Source organism: Carcharhinus amblyrhynchos, chromosome 1 (genome assembly GCF_965287045.1).
Source record: "Carcharhinus amblyrhynchos chromosome 1, sCarAmb.v2.hapA, whole genome shotgun sequence".
NCBI classification, from domain to species: Eukaryota; Metazoa; Chordata; class Chondrichthyes; order Carcharhiniformes; family Carcharhinidae; genus Carcharhinus; species Carcharhinus amblyrhynchos.
The window spans coordinates 115,904,423-115,929,307 of NC_137324.1; the positions used below are offsets into that span (position 1 = coordinate 115,904,423).

A 24,885-nucleotide genomic window follows, 5' to 3' on the forward strand; every position below is an offset into this window, starting at 1 on the left:
GTGTGGTCAGGGCAGATGGGAACTCAGACGGAATCCCATCCCTGCAATTTGACACTCCCCCTACCTTAAATCCCATTGGCAGGGGAGTATAAAATTCAGGTCAACCTCTTAGTACTTACCCTGTCAAGCAGGGTTTAATCTTGTATATTTCAATGAAATCACCTCTTCTAAACCCCAGAGAGTATACGCCTAATTTATTCAGCTTCTCATCACTGGATCCAATCGAGTGAACCTCTGCTCCAATGCAAGTATACCCCTCCAAAACTATGGAGATGAAAACTGCACACAAATCCTCAGGTGTAGTCTCAACAAAGAATTATACAATTGTAGTAAGACTTCCTTATTCTTGTTCTCTTATCCTCTTGTTTGCATTGAAGTGCTTCAGAACATTGCTGGCCATATTTTGAGTGGATATTTAATTCATTTTCAGCCATCAACAACCAATACCAATTTAATCATAAGCATTACCTTAAGCTCACCTCCAACCCCAACTTTAACCAATGTATCCTGATAACAACAATTATAGAGCTAAAACCAGAAAGTTCTGGAAGTATTCAATAATTCTGGCAGTTATTTCAAGTGCCATATGACTCTTCTACAGAATCTTCTCCAGTTCTGAAGTAAAGTTATTTTTGACTCGAGATGTTAATTCTGTTTCTCTTTCTACAGATGCTGCCAGAGCTCTCAGTCTTTCCAGCACTTTCTGTTTTTATTTCAGATCTGCAACATCTGCAGCATTTTGCCTTTACTTCAGTTATGGGGCTGGATTTTGTGTCATGTTTGAGGGTTAGGCTGCTCAAAGGTTAAAGGGGTGGACAACTCCAAATTGGATATCCATTTCTTTTCATCTCAAACATTCTTTAGATAAGGCCATTCATTCTACAATACAGGCTTTGAATACTTGGTGCACTGTTCAAAACAGATGTTAATAGAGGTGGCTGTTGTCTGGAACAGAATGTAGCTATCTGTCTGCATATACAGATTTATGGGTGTGATCCTCCTGGCCTGCTGTGCTACTTGAGTTAGCACAGCGGGCCAGGAGACATCAGCCGGGGGTCTGTAGTGGGACTTGCGACCGGTGTCTGGCCGATCGTGAGTCTCCTGGGCATTGCTTTTCAACATAATCAGCCTCCCATCGGAAATTGGCATGAGGTTGATCACCATATTGAAATCTGAAATTCAATAAGATTAGTGAGTCTGGGACGATATTCTCCGAGCTTGCTCGTGTCTCCCCCTCTGCTGGGAGACAACGGGGATTAAAGTTGGCCTCCATCAAGGGGGACCAGAAGCGATTCCCCCCGGCTTGTGGGGCAGAGATTATTGAGGCCTCCCTGGGAGGTTGGGGACAGGGAGGTGCCCCTTGGCCAGTGCCAGCTTGGAGCACTGAAACTAAGTACGCCCAAAAGACAGGCGGGAAATCTCCCATTTTCCTGCACTTTGTTTCTTTTGGAGAATCGCCCTCTCGATTTTAGGATTCTGTGGTAATTGAGGAAAACAGGCAAGAAGACATTAACAGCTTGTTGTACACTCCGCACATGAAAAGAAATCAGGTGGACTGTCAAAGACTGCTAATATTTATGAGCATGATGATGTAATTCATTCTCCCTGGTGTCTTTCAGTGTTTAAGAATTGACTTGTGCACACATTTCATTCAATCCGTTATTTTAAATGCGGTTTCTTCATCAGATATTTTGGATGGGATTTTTTCACTTTTGGTGGGGATCCCACTGTTGGGGTCAACTGGGGGTCCATACCTGCACTGTCTTGGGAGTAGTTACCTGGCAGTGATTTTCCCTGAATTGGTTATTTACTGGCCAGAAGGCGTGCTCGCGGTGGGCTGTTGAATGGAAGGCCAACAGAAGACCCTCTAATACCTAAAGGGTGAAGCTTGATATTGAGACTTGGGAGGTGACAGGCATGTTCATCTTGAGGCGTCATCTCAACAACTTTAAAGAACCAAAACTAAAAATTGTCACAGTTGCCAGGCTACCACTGTGGAAAAGGAGATCACTTCTGGGCAGCTGACCTTCCCCAACTCTGTAGGAAAATCTGCAGGTTCTTCATTGGACTTTTACTTAGCTTAATTGCTGCCTGCTACTTGCAAGCAGGCAGATCTTCCGGCCACAATCCCACGTCCAGGAAAATGGCTCAGGAATGGGATGGGCAAATTGTTATACTGGCTGGCCAAACTGTCTTCCTTCTTACTACCATACCGGGGGAAAGAATCTGTCATTAACGTGGCAATTGTGTTTGACGAACAACACTTTTCATGTTTTCGATATGATAGTTACATTCCTATTTAACTGCTCACTGAATTGTTTGTGCACTTGTTCATGCTGCAGATTCTTAAGGCACTGGTAGCTTCGCAGAAATATGTGACATCCATCTATTAAATCATTCAAAAGATACATTCTAAGAGGAAAAATTGTTACCTCCTCTTGAAAATATGAAGTGCTCTTTGTAGGAGCTCAGTAGGGAGGGAATCATAATAGGCGAGGGGACGTCCATGATAAGGTCCATTGATCTCGGACGGGATTCTCAGCTTTTGGGGCAAGCCCGGCCGGAGGATCCCATCCCATATCTTGGCCAGAGTGATGCATTAGGCTCATCAACAACATGCATTATCTCCTTCATAGACTTTTGTTATTCTTCAATTAAACCAATTAATTCTTCCTAGAATGTACAATTTACGCAATTCAAAAAGTGGAATGGCTGTCTAAACTTAAAGAAGTAGGTGTTAAACTTATTTCTTTAATAATTCCTAATTCAAAGCCTGTATATAGATTTAAAAAAAAGCACAATGTTGCAGATACTAGAAATCTGAAATGAAAAGCAGCAAATGCAGAAAGTATTCAGCAGGTCTGGCAGTAGTCAGAGGGAGGAGATGGTGCCGTGGTAATCCATAGTAATGCAGAATGCCAGGATAATGCTCTGGGGACTCTGATTCGAATTCCACCATAGCAGATAGTGAAAATTGAATTCAATAAAAATCTGGAATTAAAAGTCTAATGATGACCTTGAAACCATTGTCGACTGTTGGGTTTACTCACGTCCTTTAAGTAAGGAAATCTGCCATGCATAACTATGGGAGATGGACTTGAGTCCATGGAAAGATCAGCCATGATCTGATTGAATGGCGGAGCAGGCTCAAAGGGCTGAATTTGCCCACTTTTGCTCCTAATTCCTATAATTTTGTTTGGCTGTCTTTTCACAGGGCTTTTAGTTCACCTACAATATTTTAATATTTTCTCTCTGCTGCCTCCCCAGAGCATCATCTATCCTTACCTCCCCAGGATCCCTGGTACTTAATTGAAGTGCAGTGTGGAGACATAATCTCAGGCATGGTGCTATAGTAGATCTTCCAGCACCGTGCCTGGAGGGACTGGAGAACTCTTGGTCAATCTGACTGGCTGACAGTTCTTCAGAACTTTCCAAGTGCGGACAGGAATTCCGCCTGCTCTCAATCTGAGCTCAATGACTGTGAAGTGGCAGCTCAGAGTTAGTGAGCTGCATTCCCCACCCACTCTCAGGATGATAGGCATCCTGAAAATTTAGAACAATATTTTATCTTCCTGGTCGAGGGATATTGCCAATGGATTAATAATCGAGGGACCAGGACAATGCTCTGAGGATCCAGGTTTGCGTCCCACCATGGCAGATAACAGGATTTGAATTCAATAAATATTTGGAATTAAAAGATCTAATGGTGACCATGAAACCATTGCTGATTGGCATAAAATCCCACCCTGTTCATTAATGCCCTTTAAGGAAGGAAATCTGCCATCCTAACCTGGTCTGGCCTACTTGTGACTCCAGTAATGTAGTTGACTTTTAAATACCCTTTGGAATGTGCCCCTAGTAAGACACTCAGTTCAAGAGCAATTAGAGATGGGCAATAAATGCTTGCCCAGCCAGCAACATCTGCATCCCATAAGTGAATAAAAAAAAGGCAATGTCTCTAAGTCCTGTCATAACACTGTGTGTCAACCATGAGACATACCAGTGCAATTAGCTCTTTGACTAAGATAGTCTCAGTAAGTAATAATGATGTACACATGAATTAAGAGAAACCAATGTAATATGAATGATTTACAAATGAGACATACATTAAAAAAAACACAAATTGTTCACTTAATAGGTCTTATGTTAATGGTAATGGTGTTGGGCAGGAAAACTGTGACAGTGATTTGGAGCCCCCCATTTGTCCAGAGGTTCTGATGTAGCTTGCCTGCAGCTACAGCATTGTCAGCTGATTTCACCACTCAATAGCATCCTCACAGTCAAATCACATGTCTTTCCTATGCACGCCCCTGTTTAAATTTTCATTGAAATTGTGTAGGAAATGGGAAAACATGAGAGTGGAAGTGGAGTACCATTCCAGTTCCACCATTGGGAACAGCAGGCCACTGACAAAATTCCACCTGGTTAGCTCTATTCCTCTCTTCACAGGTCACGGAATCTTACCATATAGAAGGAGGCCAGTCAGCCCATCAAGTCTGCACTAACCACAATCGCATTTAGGGCTCACCCCCACACATTTCCCCTAACCATTCCTCACTAAGGGACAATTTAGCATTGCTAATCCACTTAACCCGCACATCTTTGGACTGTGGGAGGAAACAAGAGCACCCGGAGGAAATCCATGCAGACACAGGGGGAACATGCAAACTCCACACAGACAGTGACCCAAGCCGGGAATCGAACCCGGGTCCCCGGCGCTGTTAGGCAGCAGTGCTTGCTAACCACTGTGCCATCGTGCTGCCCCGAATCTGCCAGGCCTGAGTATTTCCAGCACTTCCTGTTTTTATTTCAATGCACAGCTTGGAAGAACCTCCTTTGAGCAGAGACATCTCTCTGAGTTAGAAAGCTTCATTAAGAATGTGAATGGCTTATTCACTCATGACATTCCAAGATTGGGCTGAAACCTGAACTTTTGTATCAACGGTTGGTGAAATTTCAATAATTGATGCACTTTCGTGAAATTAACACACTAGACAACAGAAAGCCAATGAATTGCATATTTCTGCATTGCAGTACAATGTGATTTTTAACAAATGAAGTGAATCATTTAGAAGCATTGTTCATTGGATGAATGAAATGTGCAGACATGCAGACAAACCTCACACATACAACCAACACAAATGTACATTAAAATGTTCAGAGAAGCTCCAGTACCTATCACTTTATTCTTCTTTCCATTTTTAATTGGGGTGCAGAGCAAGCTTTTTATTTGTTTGTTTGTACTTTCTGCATTTTCATTCTATCAAGCAAATAAAAAAACGGTTAAAAGCTACCGGGAATATCCAAATGTCACTAAATGATTAAATCCTTGGGCTAATCATTTTAAATTTATTGAGGTTCATAAGATTGACTTACTGTCCACGTAAAACGTGAGTCCTTGTTAACATCTGCAATATTCAGTGTTTCCATGGTGCTTTTTGCATATTTTGCAAACATATAGTTGATTTTATTTATATTATAACTCCTGTAAAAATCAAACAAATATATATTAACAGTAGTTATCAAGACTGCTGACCACCACTTCACAGAATCTCTACTGTGCACAAGAAGGCCATTCAGCCCATCATGTCTGCACCAACTCTCTACAAGGCATTTCAACCAGGTCCTATCCTATCTCCATAATCCCACATATCTACCATAGCTAATTATTCTAACCTACACATCTCAGGACACTAAGGGGCAATTTAGCATTGCCAATCCACCTAACCTGCACATTTCTGGCCTGTGGGAGAAAACCACAGCATCCAGAGGAAACTCACTCATTAACAGGGAGAATGTGCAATCTCCACACAGACAACCACCTAAGACTGGAATCGATCCTGGGTCTCTGGCCTCTTTTAAGGTCAAACCAAATAAACAAACTCAAGTTAAATCAGGACAAAGTAAAAGGGGCAGTTCTCCAAAAGGAAGGGAAACAGCTCGAACAAAGTCAAAGTATACAGGAAACTTGAAAATATCAAATTAAAATGTGATTATTAAGGTCAATAATGCACCCCAGAACCTGCAGTGCCCAATGGGCGTGGAAGGCGTCAACTGTACCCGTGGACATTGCATGCTCCCTCTCCAGGGACACCTGGCTGCGAACATAACCGTGGTAGAGGGGCAGACAGTCAGGATGGATGGCCCCCTCAATCGCCTGCTGCCTGGACCTGTAAATGGCGCACTTTGCCAGGCCCAGGAGCAGGTTCACGAGGAGGTCGCCATCCCGACCCTCCCCTCTTTGCACCAGGTGATCTGGATCCCTGGTGCTATGAGCTAGAAGTATTAATCACTGTGCCACAATACAATCCACTTAGAGGTAGTTAACATGGCTTTGCTATGAAAGGTTAAACATCTTTTTTTCTCGGCTTTCTTCCAAATGTTTTGTTGGTCTAATTAAATCATAACCTGCACCTGTACCTTTCAAGTGATCAGTTTATGAATTTTACATCCATTTGTTAAATCAAAAACCAACTTGATTTATTTTACCATTGCACCTGCAAACAATCTTAAATACTCTGTAAAAGGGTCTTGTGATGCCAGTGTACCTTTAAGAATTTTTTTTTCATCATGTTCTCTGCAGCTCGCACATCCTCAGCTTTCATTGCTGAGTTGTTTATAGAAGTTCTTTTATTGCTCCTTTAGTGGCTTAAACAAGGTTTTATTTATTTTTACTATGGGCCTCAGGTACTTTCTGGGATTTGTTTTATGTCCCTGCATTGTTAGAGGGAAGACTGGTTGGCAGGTTATGTGTTTTGGACAGTTTTTTTTTCTTCCTAGTGAATTTAAGGTTTCATTTTTCTGTTTGGCTGCTGGCTGCAGTTTACTTCAGAAGGGAGTGGACATCAGACTGAAAGCAGTATTTCTGTCTCTCTCCCTGGTGTTCTGGGAAGCTGTTCTGACTTCAAACTGTTCTTCTTGTGTCCAGAGGGCTGTTGGAAGTTACAAGACTGAAAAGTCAGGATTTCAATTCTCCACCCAAAGGACAATGTTTCAGCATCATATGAGCATTTGTACTTTCTGTGCTGAACCTATGGAAAGGGTTTTGTATAGGGACATTTTGTTTGATTGGAACATTTTAGATATATTTGTTAAGGTTCATACAATATCAAGTTGTTTTGTTTTTGCTTGTACTTGGTAAAAGTTATTGCTAATTTTCTTTCTATGCATGTTAACTGTACACTTAAATAATGTTTGTTTGTAAAAAACTCCGTAGTGGCTCATTTGAATCATACATGAAGTGAAACATCTTATGCTCACCCTAGCCAAATACAAAGTGCAAAACTTATGATCTATGCAGACTTATAGAACCTACAGTGCAGAAGGAGGCCACTCAGCCTATCGAGTCCACAGTGACCATAATCCCACCCAGTTCCCATTCCCACAACCCTATACATTTACCCTAGCTGGTCCCCCTGACACTAAGGGGCAAGTTAGCATGACCAATCCACCTAATTCACACATCTTTGGACTGTGGAAGGAAACTGGAGCACCTGGAGGAAACACACGCAGACACGGGGAGAACATGCAGACTCCGCAAAGTCAGTGACCCAAGCCGGAAATTGAACTCGGATCCCTGGCCCTGTGAGGCAGCAGTGCTAACCACTGCACTATAGTGCTGCCCCTTCACAAAACACTTTGGAGTTTCAGACCTGAATTATAACAATCTTGTCAGCACAAGGAGTTATGGTCAGGCAAGAAAAGGCATTATAAATTGGACAGCAATTTGTAAAAGCATATGTTGTTGTCAAAACAACTCCTATCATAAAGCTCCCTCCAGATGGGCAGCTAATCTGGTATTGCCTATTTTACTCCATTGTATAATCAAAATCATCTCTCTGTGTCACCATGGACAGCAGCCACTTGCTTTTTGAGAACTGAATGATGGCACATCATAAGGTTGAAATGCTTCTTTTTACAGGAAGCTGAACATATCTTTTTGTGTTTTACTGAAAGAATCTCCCCAACGTTCTAGTCTTTTCTCAATGATCTTAAAAGTAGATTGCAGATGAAATAATGAACCCAAATAGTAAATTATGCCTTGTGATCATAAGTATCTATTTTGATTTAGACCTTGATTTTCCATGGTGGGGAGCATGGAGAGTCAAAAGCAATTGCAGTTGACAACTCTTTCTTCCCCATTGATCTTTATGACCAAAGAGAACTGAGCAGCAATGTCATGGGAACATCAACGCCTTCAATTTGTTCTCCAAGCCACAAACTATCTTGAATTAGATATATATTGTAATTCCTACATTATTGTTGGTTCAGTATTCTGGGACTACATACCTAATATTGCTATGCGAGTATACAGCTATGAAGAGATGACCAACCACTACCCTCTCAGATTAACTTGGAAAGTACAGTAAACATTGTCCGGCAAAGATTGTCCATATCCCAAGGAAGAATAAATATGGTAAGTGAGGTTAAATGGAGGGCATCTTTGGACAAAGTGCAATGATGTAATTCAGTCCCCATTCTAAGTAATTTATTCTGTTTTTATCCTCATGCCACTATAAAGTCTTATGTCCACACAGGGCGGCACAATGGCACAGTGGTTAGCACTGCTGCCTCACAGCGCCAGGGACCGGGGTTCAACTCCTGGCTTGGGTCACTGTCTGTATGGCGTCTGCACATTAAGACATGCTGGTTAGGTGCATTGGCCATGCTAAATTCTCTCTCGATGTACCCAAACAGGCACCAGAGTATGGTAAATAGGGAATTTTCATGGTAACTTCATTACAGTGTGAATGTAAGCCCACTTGTGATACTAATAAAAAACGTTTTTAAAAATTTACAATGGAAATTGTTTCAGTAACAGGGAATATTGTAGTTACACGCTCTTGTCGGTGAGGGCACTGCAGCACCTCTTCTCGGAAGAGGATGAATCCGTTGTCACCTTGTTCTGCGTAGCCCCAGTTTCTGCAGGACGCCCTGTTCATCGACATGTTGCTGTAATTTGTGTGATGATCTTATTCAGTGAGAAAGGAGATGTGACACTTGTGGGCAATCATTGTTTCTTGTGTACAATGGAGCCCTCAGTTTCTCAATCATCCATGAAGTAATTAAAAACAGACTCCAATTAACAAAAAACAGCTTAACAATTTTATATAGGAAATCTTCCAGCAAAAAAAATGTTCACAGGAATTTATAATTAAAAAAAAAAGATAGTACGTGCAAGTAGATGCAAGATTTGAATTATGCTGGCACTAACTTTGCTGTGGGTGGCAATGGAATGGCATGTATAATTATCCCCAAGCTTTTAGTGAGCTTGGCAGTGCTGATTTGTAGACTTCTGATATCAGCTCAAATTTGGCACATTCTGTGAGTAGATCAACCAGCAAGGAAAATATTTAACACACTAGATTGAACAACCTTCACAGACAGTAAATAAAAAAAGACATATGTCTTACATTTAACCCCTATATAAGAAATGAAATAAAGATTAGGTCACACACAGGTGGAAGATCTAAATCAGCCAAACACATAAAAACTAAAATTATTAAAGAAACATTATGGATAAATTCCTCCTCAACTCCATTGTAAATGGGAATCCCCTTTTCTGGAAAAGGGTACCATGGCTCTCGATTCCCCCACAAGGGGAAACACCCACTAAGCATCATGACACAAGTCCCTTCAAAAACTTATATATTTCAGTAAGATCACCTTTCATTCTTCTGAACTCCTAGCCTGCTTAACCATTCCTCACAAGCCAATCCCCTTCATCCCAGGAATCAACATAGTGAATCTTCTTTAAACTGTTCCAACACAAATGTATTCCTCCTTAAGTACGGAGACCAAAGCTGAATGTATTACTCTATTTGCAGCCTCGCCAACACCCATAGAGTTGCAGCAAGACTTTCCTACTTTTGTATTCCATCCCCCTTATTAATGAAGGAAATTGCATGTCTTGCAGTAAGATGCAGCTTGGATGAGTGCAGTGAGATAAAAAGTTTAAAGTTTATTTATTAGTCACAAATAGGTTTACATTAACACTCTGGCACCTGTTTGAGTATACTGAGCGAGAATTTAGCATGGTCAATGCATCTAACCAGCACGTCTTTTGGACTGTGGGGGGAAACTGGAGCACCCAGATGAAACCCGCGCAGACACGGGGAGAACATGCAGACTCCGCACAGACAGTGACCCAAGCCAGGAATCAAACCTGGGTTCCTGGCGCTGTGAGGCAGCAGTGCTAAGCACTATGCTGCCGTGCTGTCGAGTGCTTAACTCTGCTTATGCACATTTTAAGTTCTTTGTTACTCTCTAAGTAGTTTAAACTGCTGCTGGGGAGATACCAATATTGCACTATATTTATAGCATAACTGATCAAATTCCTTAATATAATACAGATAGACACTGAATGATATTTCTAAACTTGAAACCTAATTAGTTAATTAATTTCTATTCTCCAACAGTCCCCCACGCCCTCTCACTGGAAGTCCCCACATAAAGATTGTGTGGTAATTGCCTGGAAAGTTCAAACTTCCACTGGGCAATTTCCCTGCACAGGGAACGGTCAGATACTCCACCTAAATTGCAAGTTTCATATGATTCCAACTCTCTTACAGGAACAGAAGAATTAAACCATTTCTAAATTCCTGACTAACTGTAGTATTGACACCTCACAGCTCCCCCATGGAACCCCTCAACTACATCCCACATCTCCTCAACTACCATCCCTAACAGCCCCCCTCCTCCAAACACTTTGGGTATGATCTTGCACTCCATTCATGCCGCTCTCCCTCTGCAGTGATCGGACAATTTGGCAGCTAGGCAAATCTCCATTCACTGTGGTGAGCTGGGAAAATCCTGCCAGCGTGAAAGGTGGTAAGATTCTGGCCTTGACTATGCTCCCAAATCCCAACGAAGCTCCAGTTACCCTCCTCACACAACCATTCCTACACTCCTCACCCCCTCGGCTACAGTTCCCAACCTCCGATCAACCCTCCAAACATTTTGACTATGCTCCTGACCACCCCCACAAAACCACTGCCTACCTTCCCCCCGTGACTATACTTCCTTAACAACCCTTCCCAAAGTCCAATTGTCCACCCAATGCCCCCCATGGAATTCATCCCCTTTCTACTTTCCAATCCCCCACTATCCCCTGGATCCCCCTGACTAACCTCAAACACCTGGCAACTATCACAATGCCCCGACTGAGCACCAACCCCTGTCCAACTGACCCCTTCATTGCTTACTCACCTCCCTCCAACAACCATTTCCCCACTGGCCAACCCCAGACCCCCAACTCAACTGACCACCTGATCCCCCCTTCTCCCCTCCCCCACTAATCACATCCCATTGATCACATGGTGTTAGTAATTCTTGAGAGTGTCAAAATAGATAAGTCCCCTGGGCTGGATGGGATTTACCCTAGGATTCTCTGGGAGGCTAGGGAGGAGATTGCAGAGCTTTTGGCTTTGACCTTCATGTCGTCATTGGCTATAGGTATAGTGCCAGAAGACTGGAGGATAGCAAATGTTGTCCCCTTGTTCAAGAAGGGGAGTAGAGACCATCCTGGGAATTATAGACTGGTGAGCCTTACTTCTGTTGTGGGCAAAGTTTTGGAAAGAATTATAAGGGATAGGATTTATAATCATCTAGAGAGAAATAAATTGATTAGGGATAGTCAACACGGTTTTGTGAAGGGTAGGTCATGCCTCACAAACCTTATCGAGTTTTTTGAAAAGGTGACCAAAGGGCCGGATAAGGGTAAGGTAGTTGACGTGGTGTATATGGATTTTAGTAAAGCGTTTGATAACGTTCCCCATGGTAGGCTACTGCAGAAAATGCAGATGCATGGGATTGAGGGTGATTTAGCAGTTTGGATCAGGAATTGGCCAGCTGATAGAAGACAGAGGGTGGTGGCTGATGGGAAATATTCAACCTGGAGTTCAGTTATAAGTGGCGTACCTCAAGGATCTGTTTTGGGGCCACTGCTGTTTGTCATTTTTATAAATGACCTAGATGAGGGTGTAGAAGGATGGATTAGTAAATTTGCTGACGGCACCAAAGTCGGTGGAGTTGTAGACAGTGAGGATGGATGTTACAGTTTGCAGAGGGACATAGATAAACTGCAGAACTGGGCCAAGATGTGGCAAATGGAGTTTAATACGGAAAAGTGTGAGGTGATTCACTTTGGTAAGAGTAACAGAAGCACAGAATATAGGGCTAATGGAAGGACTCTTAGTAGTGTTGACGAGCAGAGAGATCTCAGGGTACATGTGCATAGCTCCCTGAAAGTTGGCACCCAGGTTGATAAGGTTGTTAAGAAGGCATATGGTGTGTTAGCTTTTATTGATAGAGGGATTGAATTTCGGATCCGTGAGATCATGTTACAACTGTACAAAACTCTGGTGCGGCCGCACTTGGAGTATTGAGTACAGTTCTGGTCGCCGCATTATAAGAAGGATGTGGAGGCATTGGAAAGGGTGCAGAGGAGGTTTACCAGGATGTTGCCTGGTATGGTGGGAAGGTCGTATGAAGAAAGGCTGAGGGACTTGAGGTTATTTTCATTAGAGAGAAGGTTACGAAGTGACCTAATTGAGGCATACAAGATGATCAGAGGATTGGGTAGGGTGGACAGTGAGAGTCTTTTTCCTCGGATGGTGATGACTAACACAAGGGGACATAGCTTTAAATTAAGGAGTGGTAGTTATAGGACGGGTGTCAGAGGTAGGTTCTTTACTCAGAGGTTAGTAAGGGCGTGGAATGCCCTGCCTGCAGCAGTTGTGGACTCGCCAACTTTAAAGGCGTTGAAATGGTCAGTGGATAGGCATATGGATAACACTGGAATAGTTTAGGTTCGAGGGTCATTAGATTGGTTCCACTGGTCAGCGCAACATCGAGGGCCGAAGGGCCTGTACTGCGCTGTAATGTTCTATGTTCTACATCCACTGAACATCTGGCTCCCCAACTAACTGCTTCCTCTCCCTCCAACATCCTAACAATTATGAGGAAATCTTTTCTCCCTCATGCTCGAAAGAATGCTGAGTGAGCTGTATGAGTAAAGGCCCATGGCATTGCTTACCCCTGGGGAATCAGTATTGTCTGTGTAGTGATGGCAGTACATGCATGAATTTCTTCCATAAAGTTGTTATTTGTCTCACTATGCAGACAATACTGATTCCCCAGGGGTAAGCAATGCCATGGGCCTTTACTCATACAGCTCACTCAGCATTCTTTCGAACATGAGGGAGAAAAGATTTCCTCATAATTGTTAGGATGTTGGAGGGAGAGGGAGGAGTTAGTTGGGGAGCCAGATGTTCAGTGGATGTGATCCACTGGTCTGAAGCCAGACAGCTGCTAAGTTATGACTGCATCCCTGGAAATTAAAAAAAAACTGCTTTGGAAGAGCTCTTAATGGACCCACAAGGCATTTAGAAAGCTTCTCAATAGCAGTGGGCCTGTTACACAGCCTGCTCCTCCCCCACTCTTGCGAAGATAGAAAGGATGGAAATGCAGTCATTACTTATGGTCACATGACTTTGCAGCCATTTTCTTGCTCTCATCTCATTCCTATGTGGACTCAATCAGAGTCATGATGTGGGTATGCCGGCGTTGGACTGGAGTTAACTCTCCATTCACCTGACGAAGGGACTAACCCCGAAAGCTTGTGAGTATATTATCAAATAAATAGGTTGGACTAAAACCTGGTGTTGTCAGACTTTTTACTGACTCAATCAGAACCAGGAAATTTCCCAGAAAAACCCATTGTGTCAATGTCAACTCACACCATCTGCACTGCACTGCACTTGCACTGCAAGTGTGGCTTCATAGTCTCCCGAAACAGTTTGTTTCAATGGTTCTTACTAATAATTAATTTTATAGCATTAAGTTTAAAAGATTGCAGTGACATAAATCCACTCCTCCAGACACTTGGGAGGAAATAGTTATACCTGAATTGCTTTTTTCATTCTCCATTTCTTATTTTCTAAAATGGTAACCACTAGTTTTTGAATATCCTAAAGAAGTTGGTGACTGCTGCAAAACCTCATTAAAAAAATATATAAAAACTAATACAGAATTAACAATATTGTTTGACAGTCACTGATCATTTCTCTGCTTGTTTCAAATCATGTCAAGTAACCCGTTGAAGACACCGAGAGTCTGGTACAATAGCAAAATCTTCCTATTGTTTCCTTTCATGAATTCCTCTAGGCCCTCTTCCGAATAAAATCAATTTGACTTGAGCTTTAACTGCAGCTTCGTTGCTGGCATAAAGTTTATGTGGCTAATTACTGTTAAAACAAATATCATCATTTCTAATTAGTTTCTGTGTTTCATAGAAGGATGATTATTGAGATAGTATTTTACCTTCTCTGGAACTCTGTTGGATCTTCCAACTCTGCTGAATTCATGTGGAAAACACTGGAAAATGAATCCTGAAAATGCAATTAAATTAGAGAACTTATTTTCAATGCACTTAAGAGATAATTGTGTAAAATAGGCAAGTATTATAGATATGTGAAGCCAAACACCTTTTAAAGATTTAACCGGGCTCTAACCACTGAAGATAGCCTCACTCTCCTTTCATTCCTATTTGAAACTCTGAGGAAGGATACTGTTTAAAAATGATCCTTGGAAAAAAAATGTCAAAATGTTTGGTTGAACAATTCCCTTCATTCATAATATACAAGGAAGAATTTTTCACAGAGATATGCTTTGCATTCCTCGAGTGAGCACAGTGGGATGGGAGAATTGCCCTCCTAGTTTTGGCAAAGTTGGAAATATTATATTTGGTCCCACATCAAAATAATTGATTCAGATGGTGACTAGGAGTGACTCAAGCACTGATCTTTGGGGTATCATGCAAGTGACAGCCTGAAAATGACACATTCATTCCTACCTGTTTTCCATCCATTAACCTGTTCTCAATCTATGCCAATCCACTCTAATTTTGTTTACTAACCTCTTGGGTGGGACCTTATCGAAAGTTTTCAGAAAATCCAAATACACAACATCCATGGGTTCCCCCTCGTCTATTCTATTAGTTAGATGCTCAAAGAAAACGCCAACATTGTCAACATTTTCCTTCCTTACGTTCATGCAGACTTTGCCCAATTTAACATTATTTTCTAAGGGGGTGGTTTTACATTCTCATCCCATCAGCAATCTGTCCGGATGGCTGGAGGGGTGGCGATCGGTCCAGGCTGGGGGCAATGGTTTCAGCTGCAGAGCCCCGTGATAGCAGGGGCAGGATGATAGGCCACGGAGGTTGGCTATAGATGGGGAGGCAGTGACAGGTTTCTGTGCTCACCAAACACAGAGATCTGCACATGCACAACTGCATATTCTGTTGCTATCGGCTGGCTTTGGGGCAACTTAGGCCCCTCTCACCTCCCCTGCTGGCATATTCCAAATTTGGCTAGTTTTTTTTTGACAAAGTCATGTAAGATTTGATTTTTAAGTTGCCCAAAAAAAGTGGCGCACATTTCTCCCATTTTCAAGCTCATTTGGAGTTTGGATTTTTTTGGTAAGATTGCCCCCTAAATATCCTGTTATTACATCATTTGTAATAGATTCTAGCATTTCACCTGTCCCTGTCTGTAATTTCCTGTCTTATCTCTCCCTTTTTTCCTAAATAGTAGGGTTACATTTGCTTTCTCCCAATCTGCAAGAAACATCCCAGCATCTACAGAATTTTTGAAGATGACCACCAATGCATCCATTATCTCTACAGTGACCTCTTTCAACTCTGTGGGATGGATCATCAGGTCTAAGCGGTTTACCAACTTTCTGTCCCATTAGTTCTACAGTATTAGTTTTACTAATATAACTAATACTTTACGTAACGCATGAATGACAATTTTCATTAATTGCATTAAAACATTCAGGAGGTAGACTTTAGTCCCTTAAGTTACGCGCTACTGAATAACAAAAACAATTTTTATTCTACTTAATTAAAGTTGGCTCTCTTTAAAGGTGTTGGACACTTAAATTAGATTCTTCACATCACACATTTGATAAAGTGAATAATCAGAAAATGCATCAATCATGCTAAAGTGCATTGGAGCATGGAGTCACAATACACCAGAATACAAGATGAGTTCCACAGTACAATAATGCCAGTATCTCCAGTATCCTCAACCGCACCCACTCCTCCGTGCCCACCCCGGCAGGTGTTCCCATGCAGATGCGACAAGCCGTTGGCTGCTGGGGGGTCATCCATTTCCACCAAAGTCTCCAGGCTTTTGCATAGTTCATCCGCCCCACTGCTGGGGCACCTGCCCTGGTGGGTCATCCTTGGCAGGACTGGAAAATCCTGCCAGTAAGGAGGGCTGGAAAATCCCACCCGAAATTTTCCACCTCCATTGTAGTACTTTCAGGCAAGGTGATGAGTAACAATAAGGTGGGTTCCAAGTGTACAAAGGGAATAAGCAGAAAATGAATCGCTCTAGGACTTGCGACATGTACCCGCTGTTAGTTAGGTCCACACTCACACAGACCTATCTATTCCAAAATGCCTGTTCTCTTTCTTGAAGTGAAAAAAATGTGGTTACAGCACGCTTAGGATTGTCAAAGCATGGCCGATCACTTCTTTTATGCTGCTGCCTGGTTTTAAGATTTTTTAAAATTTATTTGTTCATGGGATGCAGAAGTTATTGGCAAGGCCAGCATTTGTTGCCCATCCTAAATGCCTTTGAACTGAGTGGCTTGCGAGGTCACTTCAGAAGGCAGTTAAGAGTTAACCACATTTCTGTGGGTCTGAAGTCATGCGGAAGCTGAATGAGGTAGGGACACCAGATTTTCTTTCCCAAAAGAATATTGGTGAACCAGATAGGTTTTTAACACAATCAATGAGAGTTTTGTGGTTGCCATTACGGAAACAAGTTTTCAATTCCAGAATTTGTTAAATTTGAACTTTAAATTCCACCATCTGCTATGGTGGGATTGAACCCATGTCCCCAGAGCAAAATCCTGGAATACTAGTCTAGTGATGTCATCACTATGATACTGTCTCTGATTGGTTAACCTCTGTTTTGTATTGCTCTGAAACTTAGCTTTAGCTGTTATCTATTTTATGTATTCTTTCTTGCTGATCAGATTGGCACTGAAGAAGTTCAAGTAAGCAATACTGAAAATAGTCTCATAGTGAATAAATGAAGAAAGCTTGAATCAGGGATTTGGAGAGGCCACATTAAGAATTGTTAAATGGGAAATTAAATGAATAATGAAAAGACTGCAGGGGGCTTTATTACTAGTACTTCAATGGGCTTATTATTAACTGCTTGCACTTAAAATATACAAAGCCATTGCATCTTATTCCAGGGAGAATATATCTAAAACAAAAGGTTGTTTGTTGCCTTATCAAACAATCTTTACAATTAGAAGATTACCTGTTTGGAAAAGCAAGTAAAATATATAAGGAAATAGAGTGAAATGATAACTGACTTCAAAGCGAATGAGAAAAAGTTCTTCCTATAATGCAGTGTCTGGCCGGTATTCTACAGACTCAGCGCTTTGCATAGTATCAAAACCAGAAACATACCTGATAGTGCTCTTAGCACTGACCCTGTCAAAACATGATGTGGAGAAGGAGAACATACACCATTCAGCAGGCACCTGTGCCTCTAGGTCACTTTGCTCATTAATCCAGAACTGGAAAGTCTAACCTCACTGCCAGATCTGGGGGTTGGAGGCGTGAGTGAGATGATGCCTGCTCCCCCCATACTCCGCACCAGCCACCCATTCCACACACACACACACACACACACACACACACACAAACACACACAAACAGCTTCATGGAAACACTGAAAATAATCTTTTTGTAAGAGATTTCATAAATGAAATTTATAGTCTTTTGGGCTCTTTGCCAGGATTCCATTGTGTTCCCCTAAACACCCTCAAAATTAAATCCATTTTTGTTCTTCAGGTTCTCTCACCCTGCCTAATGTTAGACACCCATGAGATTTAGAGTGCAGGAATGTCCAGTGTCTGGAGTCCAAGCACTACCTGACCCTGCTGCAAACAGCTAGATTCTGCCCTTTGTGAAAACAGGATTTTGCCAATTTCTCAAATAAGCATAGAATCATAGAGTTCCTACAGTGCAGAAGGAAGCCATTCGATCCATTGAATATGCACCAACAACAATTCCACCCAATCCCTGTAACCCTATATATTTACCCTGATAATCCCTTTGACACTAAGGGACAATATTTTAGTATGGTCAATCCACCTAACGCACCTTTGGACTGTGGGGGGAAACTAGAACACCTGGAAGAAACCCACGCAGACACAGGGAGAACAAACACACAGATACCCGAGGCCAGAAATGAACCCGGGTTCCTGGCACTGTGAGGCAATAGTGCTAACCACTGTGCAATGAAAATGTATCTGGATGCTAGTAGATATGTGATCATAAAGAACATAGGAAGTAGGAGCAAGCCATTCAGCTCCTCAAGCTTTGCAAACTTCCACCAAAATTCCCATGGAAATCTACGAGAGCAGCTGATGAATTTTGACCACCTCCACTCTCCCACCTCCATGTCTCTGACAGGCCTGGGTTGATATATTAACCAAATCCTAATACTCACAGAGGAATTGTTATCCACAATAAAGATGGTGCAGCTCTGAGCCTGCATGAATGAAAGGATAGTTGCTGCAATCTTCTTCACAATTACTTCCAAGGAATGCTGCTCCTCAAATATCAGAGTTGCAAGATCAAGTAGAACCTTGCCAAAGAAAGCATTAACAATAAGTAAGTTACGTGTAGTTATTTCTCCACTTTTATGAAAGTGACAAAAATTCAACAAGTAATACTTCATGTATCTGATGAAAAGGAAACACCCAAAAGGTAATTTTTATAAATTTGCAATATGGAGTAAGAATATGGCAGCTATGCTCAGTTAAATTGCAAATGCATTGACAAAAATAATTCTTCAGGTTAGCATTTCTAGTGAAATTGCAAATATACTGAAAACTAAAAGGTGTCGAATTAATTTGCTGTTGACAGAGATTTCCAGCAAGAATGCATTTACAACATTGAGAACAGACATTCAAATTAGTGGTTAACACTGCTAGCCTCACAGCCCCAGGTTCAATTCCAGCCTTGGGTCACTGTGTCTGTGCGGAGTCTGCATGTTCTCCCCGTGTCTGCGAGGGTTTCCTCCCACAGTTCAAAGATGTGCAGGTTAGATAAATTGGCCATGCTAAATTGCCACGTAGTCTCCCAAAATGCATAGGTTAGGGGGATTTGATGGAAAAATAAGTGGAGCTACGGGGATGGGGCCTGGGTAGGATGCTCTGTCAGAAAGTCGGTGCAGACTCGATGGGACGAATGGCCTTCTTCTGCACTGTAGGAATTCTATGATTGATTCTTACTCTTTTAGTTTAGCTGCAACTGATTTATACTTTATTTACTTTATTTATTAATTGTGAACCATCAGGAGTGTTTGCTAATCATCCACTAATCTATAATGTTGAGAAGGAACATGCTCTTGACGTTAATGCCTTCAATTTGTAACTATGTTAGAATCATATAAATCATAGAAACCCTACAAGTGCAGAAAGAGGCCATTTGGCCCATCGAGTCTGCACCAACCACAATCCCACCCAGGCCCTATCCCCATATCCTACCAACTAATCCCTCTAACCTACACAACCCAGGGCACTAATTTAGCATGGCCAATTAACCTAACCTGCACATCTTTGGACTGTGGAAGGAAACCGGAGCACCTGGAGGAAACCCACGCAGACACAGGGAGAATGTGCAAACTCCACACAGACAGTGACCCAAGCTAGGAATTGAACCCAGGTCCCTGGAACTGTGAAGCAGCAGTGCTAAACACTGTGCTACAGTGCTGCCTTTCTTAACATTAATTTTTATGTAAGTGATGGAGCCATTTTGAACTCTGCTGCCTGGGCAGCTCCTGGCAGAGTAAATCACCCACTCACTGTAGAACATGCCCAATTTTCAATCTATCGATTCAAATTAAGTGCTACCAGCTTGAAGACTTGTCAATTTTCAGGGCTGAGCCACATAATCGTGGAGGGCTGTGGGGAACCAATTGAGCAAAGTGTTCATATACAGCTGCTGTTTCAGAGAATGGATTGGCCGACAGAAAAATAGTTCAGGAGGGAAGGGGTGAGAGTAGGATTGCTGATTATCGGAGAGGGGGGAGGGGGTGGGGGGCAGGAGAAGGATTGCTGATCATCAGGCAGGGGGGTGTGTGGCGGGGGGGGGAGAGGAGTAGGATTGCTGACCATCGGGGAAGAGGGTGTGGAGGGGGGGAGAAGTAGGATTGCTGATCATCGGGGAGGAGTGGGGGGGGGGGGGAAGGAGTAGGATTACTGATCATCGGGGTGGGGGGGGGGAAGTAGGATTACTGATCATCGGGGGGGGGCAGGGGGAGTAGGATTTTTGATCATTGGGGAGGGGAGTGAAGAGCAACAGCAGGCCATGTCATTCCTGTGAAGTTTGGAAGAGCACCGGTGCTCCTTCTGATCCTACAAAAGTAATTTTTTAAACATCCTTTTCTAGTCTCCTCTTTGGCTGCACCACCAAGCAAAACTGGGGCAGAGTGTGCACAGCACACACTCCACTCAGTTGTCTTCCAGATTAGCATCTGGAGTTCTATATGTACCATAAAAAGCTGCCCTGCGATTTCAGAGAATCTCCGGACTGAAACTGGCAGCTAGGCTAGTGATAGACACTTTTCAGGAAGCCATTGGGTGGATGGGAAGTGAAAATGGAGGGATAAGCTCTCTCCTGTCAGAGCAACTGAAAGTCTCTTTCAAAGTATTTGTTTTCCCTATAATTTTAGCCTTGATATTTTTCTCTTTTCTTGCCCTTAGTCTCTTGGATGTCAAGACGAGAAGTAGCCATGTTGGAGAACAGAACAGTTTATTCTACATTCACTCCATCCGTTTTGAACTCTGCTATTCTAATCTAACAACTTTACTAACACCCTACTTGTACTGCCACCAAGTCAAACTTCATCCCAGTGTCAATATCTTGTTACTTAGACATTTTCCTGTACTCTTCAATTCAAAAATGTTTCATTTTACAAGTTATGGAAAATGCATATTGGTAACAGAATGCATGACGGCAACAAAACATCTGGGGCCTTGCAAAATATGGGTGGAAATTAAATCAGTGTTGCTGAAGTTGGCAGTTTCATGAGATGAGTTGGTGTGTGCCTCCTGTCTTTGGAGAGAAGCAGGTTACGTGAAGGTCAGCAAATTTCTGTTTCACTTTTCTCATTGAGTGTCTTCAGCTGGGGCTTGTTAGTGTTTTGTACAAAGTGTAACCTTCTGTAAACAGATGTGACGGACCAAAACAAAATAATCTGCAAAGCAACATCTGGTCAGAATTCCACAGAGGAAAGTTTTGTGGGTTACCATGGAGTCACTGTACATTTTGGTGGCAGAGCACTAGATGTCATGGAAAGTTGGCTTGAATGCAATTTTTGGGGATTCCCAGGGCTTTCCACCATAGTTTTGCGAGATGAGCAATGAAATCCCACAGAAATCCAATCCCCCATCCCCAATTCCCAACCAAGGTGTTATTGCTTGGATTCTGCAAATATCATTTTGGTCAGTACCTGGTTGCGTCTGTTTTCAAGCAGTGAAGTTTCATACACTTTCGCTTTGTGAAGGACAATCCCACAAAACGTCAAATAGGCAGCAAAATCCTAAAAACAAATGACAATAATGATACTGAACAATGGAATTCAACATCAGGAAAATACAATTAGCATCAGTCTAATTTCTAATCTCTAACTTTTCTCGTTAAATTTAAAAAAGGCAAGATTAAGACATTTACCACAAGCAGAATCTGTTCATTTAGTAAAGAGAAGAATAAAGTACAGTAATTATTTAACAAGGCTTCCAAGTCTAAATGACTAGTAATACATTGGATAAAGTTAAACTTTATTTATTAGTTTATTTATTTGTAAGTAGGCCTACATTCACACTGCAATGAAATTACTGTGAAAAGCCCCTAGTCGCCACAGTCCAGCACCTGTTGGGTATATTGAGGGAGAATTTAGGATGGCCAATGCACCTAACCAGCGTGTCTTTCGACTGCGGGAGGAAACCCACGCAGACACGGGGAGAAAGTGCAAACTCCACTCAGACAGCAACCCAAACTGTGAATCGAACCCAAGTCCCTGGCATTATGAGGCAGCAGTTCCTTTTCCTGTGACACTGTGCCGCCCCAGCATCAGTACTATTTAAGTGGTTCGACAGTTTCCTAGTGGGTAAATCATAGTGGATTTCTTCAGTCGAATTATATATTCTCCGTTACACCCAACAGTGCGCTTGTTACTGCTACATGGCCACAACTATAACCACTTAAATATCAAGCAGAGATTTTCAATTTTCCATTTAAAATCAAATACTATGGATATTATGATATTCCGATCACACCCATCCCGAGACTACAAATTTCCACCTGAGATCAATGGATCTTTAAATGATCTGCCAAATTTTCTGTCCAGCCCACAATGATTCCCACAGCAGCTGTGACCAGAGAATTTACCTCGTGATCTCAGGCTCTCTATGGTCACCATTCTGTCTGAAAACATTGCCCTCGGAATCAACGTGAAAGAGCAACTTCCTGCTATCATGCGAGGGTTCCACAAATACTTATCTAAATCACTAAAGCAATATATAGCTCCTTAGTCATTTTATCCAAGGACAACATTGCAAAAAAGCTGGGCAGTGGTCTTTCAAAGAATTGGCAGAGGCATGATGCGCCCAATAGCCTCCTTCTGCGCTGTAGCATTACACCACTCACAATGTTGCATTTTCTCAATAATACTAACTCACGTTCTATATTCAAGTACTGGAGTGGAACTTCAAAATACTCCCTCTGCCAAAAGGCTGCTTTGCTATTAGTTGAACTAATATAGACTAAAGAAAAGTTAGTCCACCTTTTAAATTAAAATTGCAAACACTTGCTTTCTTTTCTTCCACTTTCTGTTATACTGAGATATAGACAAAACTGACCACTATCCCAAAAACAAATCTTCCGTGGATCCAGCGAGTAATAAATGATCACATTCTTATGCTCATACGAAGTACTAATCTATCTGGCATAATATTACTAGAAGACATCTATAACTTAGAAACTGGTTACTTGCCCCGATCCCTTCATTTACTGTACTTCATATATTTTAATTTCTCTCGTTTAAACAGAAGTCAGTTTCTCAATAAAAAAATATGTAATCAACCTTAAATTTCTTTTACCTTTTCATCTTTTTTGGTGAATACTCCATTTGTACCACATTTCTTATTGATTGCTTGGGCGACGCCAACAACCTGGTAAGATAGAAATCATTAAATAGAAACTAGATACAGCTATGCGCACACTGATTCTAAAGAAAGTTCACACCTTTGTGATTGGAAGTATAAATTAACAAAGGATACAAAGTCCCTGAAAATGTATTAACTTTCCTAATTCCTAAATATTGATTTTGCTTAGTTTGAATTGTAACAGAATTTATGCATCTTATATTCAGGAAAAGTAGGGAGGAACTACCAACTAAACTAAACTGATTGGAATTTTGGTTTTCCATTGAGAGTGATTGAATCTCTTGATGGATTTTCAACTGAAACCAACCAAGTTGCATATTAACTTATTAAGCTTGGAAAAATAAGTCGAATGTTCATTTACCTCATTTGCACTCCTCAGTTATCAGCCTATATTGGGCCTGGTATTTGGAAGCTCTTTTTACAGATAGTGTTGGGTACATTTAGAGGGATATAGCCAAATGAAGGGAAGCGGCTGCATTTGAAGATAAAAATGTTGGTAGTCATTATGAAAGGTCTTAATAGTCAAAGTATTTATTTTAGCTACTGAAAAGGTTTGGTAACGAAAATGAAGCAATAACATTTTGGAAGCTTAAAATTCTGGTTTGGAAACCTAGGAAAGAACTTTGCGGCCAGTCACGCTAGCGGGATCTTCTGGTTCTGCATATCCCCACTGCAGAGTTCCTGGCGACGAGGGGTGAATTCAATGGGAAACTCCATTGACAAAGGCAGGACTAAAAGATTATGCCACTGGCCAATGGTGGGCCATCAACTGCATGGAAAAACCCATCCCTATTTCCTGTCATAATGAACTGGAAGTGGGAAACCAAATTTGTGGATGAAGGGATGGAGCAAAATTGTACAGAATTATGCCAAATTTACAGCACAGAAGCAGTCTAAGCCAAGGTTTACCCTCCATAGGATCCTTCTTCCACATAATTCACCTAATCCTCTCAACATATCCGTCTACTCCTTTCTTCCTCATTTATTTATCTAGCTTTCCCTTTACTGTATCTCTGCTATTCGTCTCAATTCTATTTTATTCATTTCATGTAGTATCACATTCTCATACCCTTCCTTATTGGATTTATTAATGATTATCTTACATTTATGGCCCTCAGTCTGAGTCATTCCCACAAGTGGGAGCTTCTCTACATTCGCCCTAGCAGTGCCATTCTGAGATTTGAAGGTTTTTACCAGGTGTCTGTTCAGTCTCTCCTGAGTGCTGTACCTACTCATTCCTGTGAACATTTTTTGCACTTTCTCCAGTGTTCTTTTGTGAGATATGGAGAACAAGATTGTTCACGTAAATGTGGTCTGATCAAGGTACAATATAAATTAGCAGGTTCCTCCAAAAATGAATCCTGTTTTCACTTTTTATTGTTTTGTTAACCCGTATTGCTAATTTTACTGACTATGAATCTGTACTTTTAAACCCCTTGGAGCCACTACCCCAATTGGAGTCTTATCTTGCAAGGAGTAAATTGTTTCTTCATCCCTCCCCTAAATGCACCAATTTGCACTCATCTACATTGAAATTAATTTTCCATTTACATATCCATTCTGCAAGTTTGTTAATGCGTTCACGTACGTTGGTCTAGTTGTCCTCTCCCTCCCCCA

At 41.7% G+C, this 24,885-nt stretch overlaps 1 protein-coding gene across 2 annotated transcripts in view; it reads right to left on the bottom strand.

Moving 5' to 3' along the window:
• Positions 1-24,885, bottom strand: part of pde5ab (phosphodiesterase 5A, cGMP-specific, b) — a 108,019-nt gene that overhangs the window by 44,025 nt on the left and 39,109 nt on the right. For both annotated transcript variants that reach the window (XM_080191359.1, XM_080191350.1), the window contains exons 4-9: positions 23,203-23,274; positions 21,555-21,644; positions 18,546-18,683; positions 14,323-14,390; positions 5,377-5,485; positions 5,176-5,260 (exon numbers count right to left, since the gene is read on the bottom strand). In XM_080191359.1, coding sequence (XP_080047485.1) covers positions 5,176-5,260; positions 5,377-5,485; positions 14,323-14,390; positions 18,546-18,683; positions 21,555-21,644; positions 23,203-23,274 — 562 coding nt within the window. The remainder of the gene's footprint in view (positions 1-5,175; positions 5,261-5,376; positions 5,486-14,322; positions 14,391-18,545; positions 18,684-21,554; positions 21,645-23,202; positions 23,275-24,885) is intronic.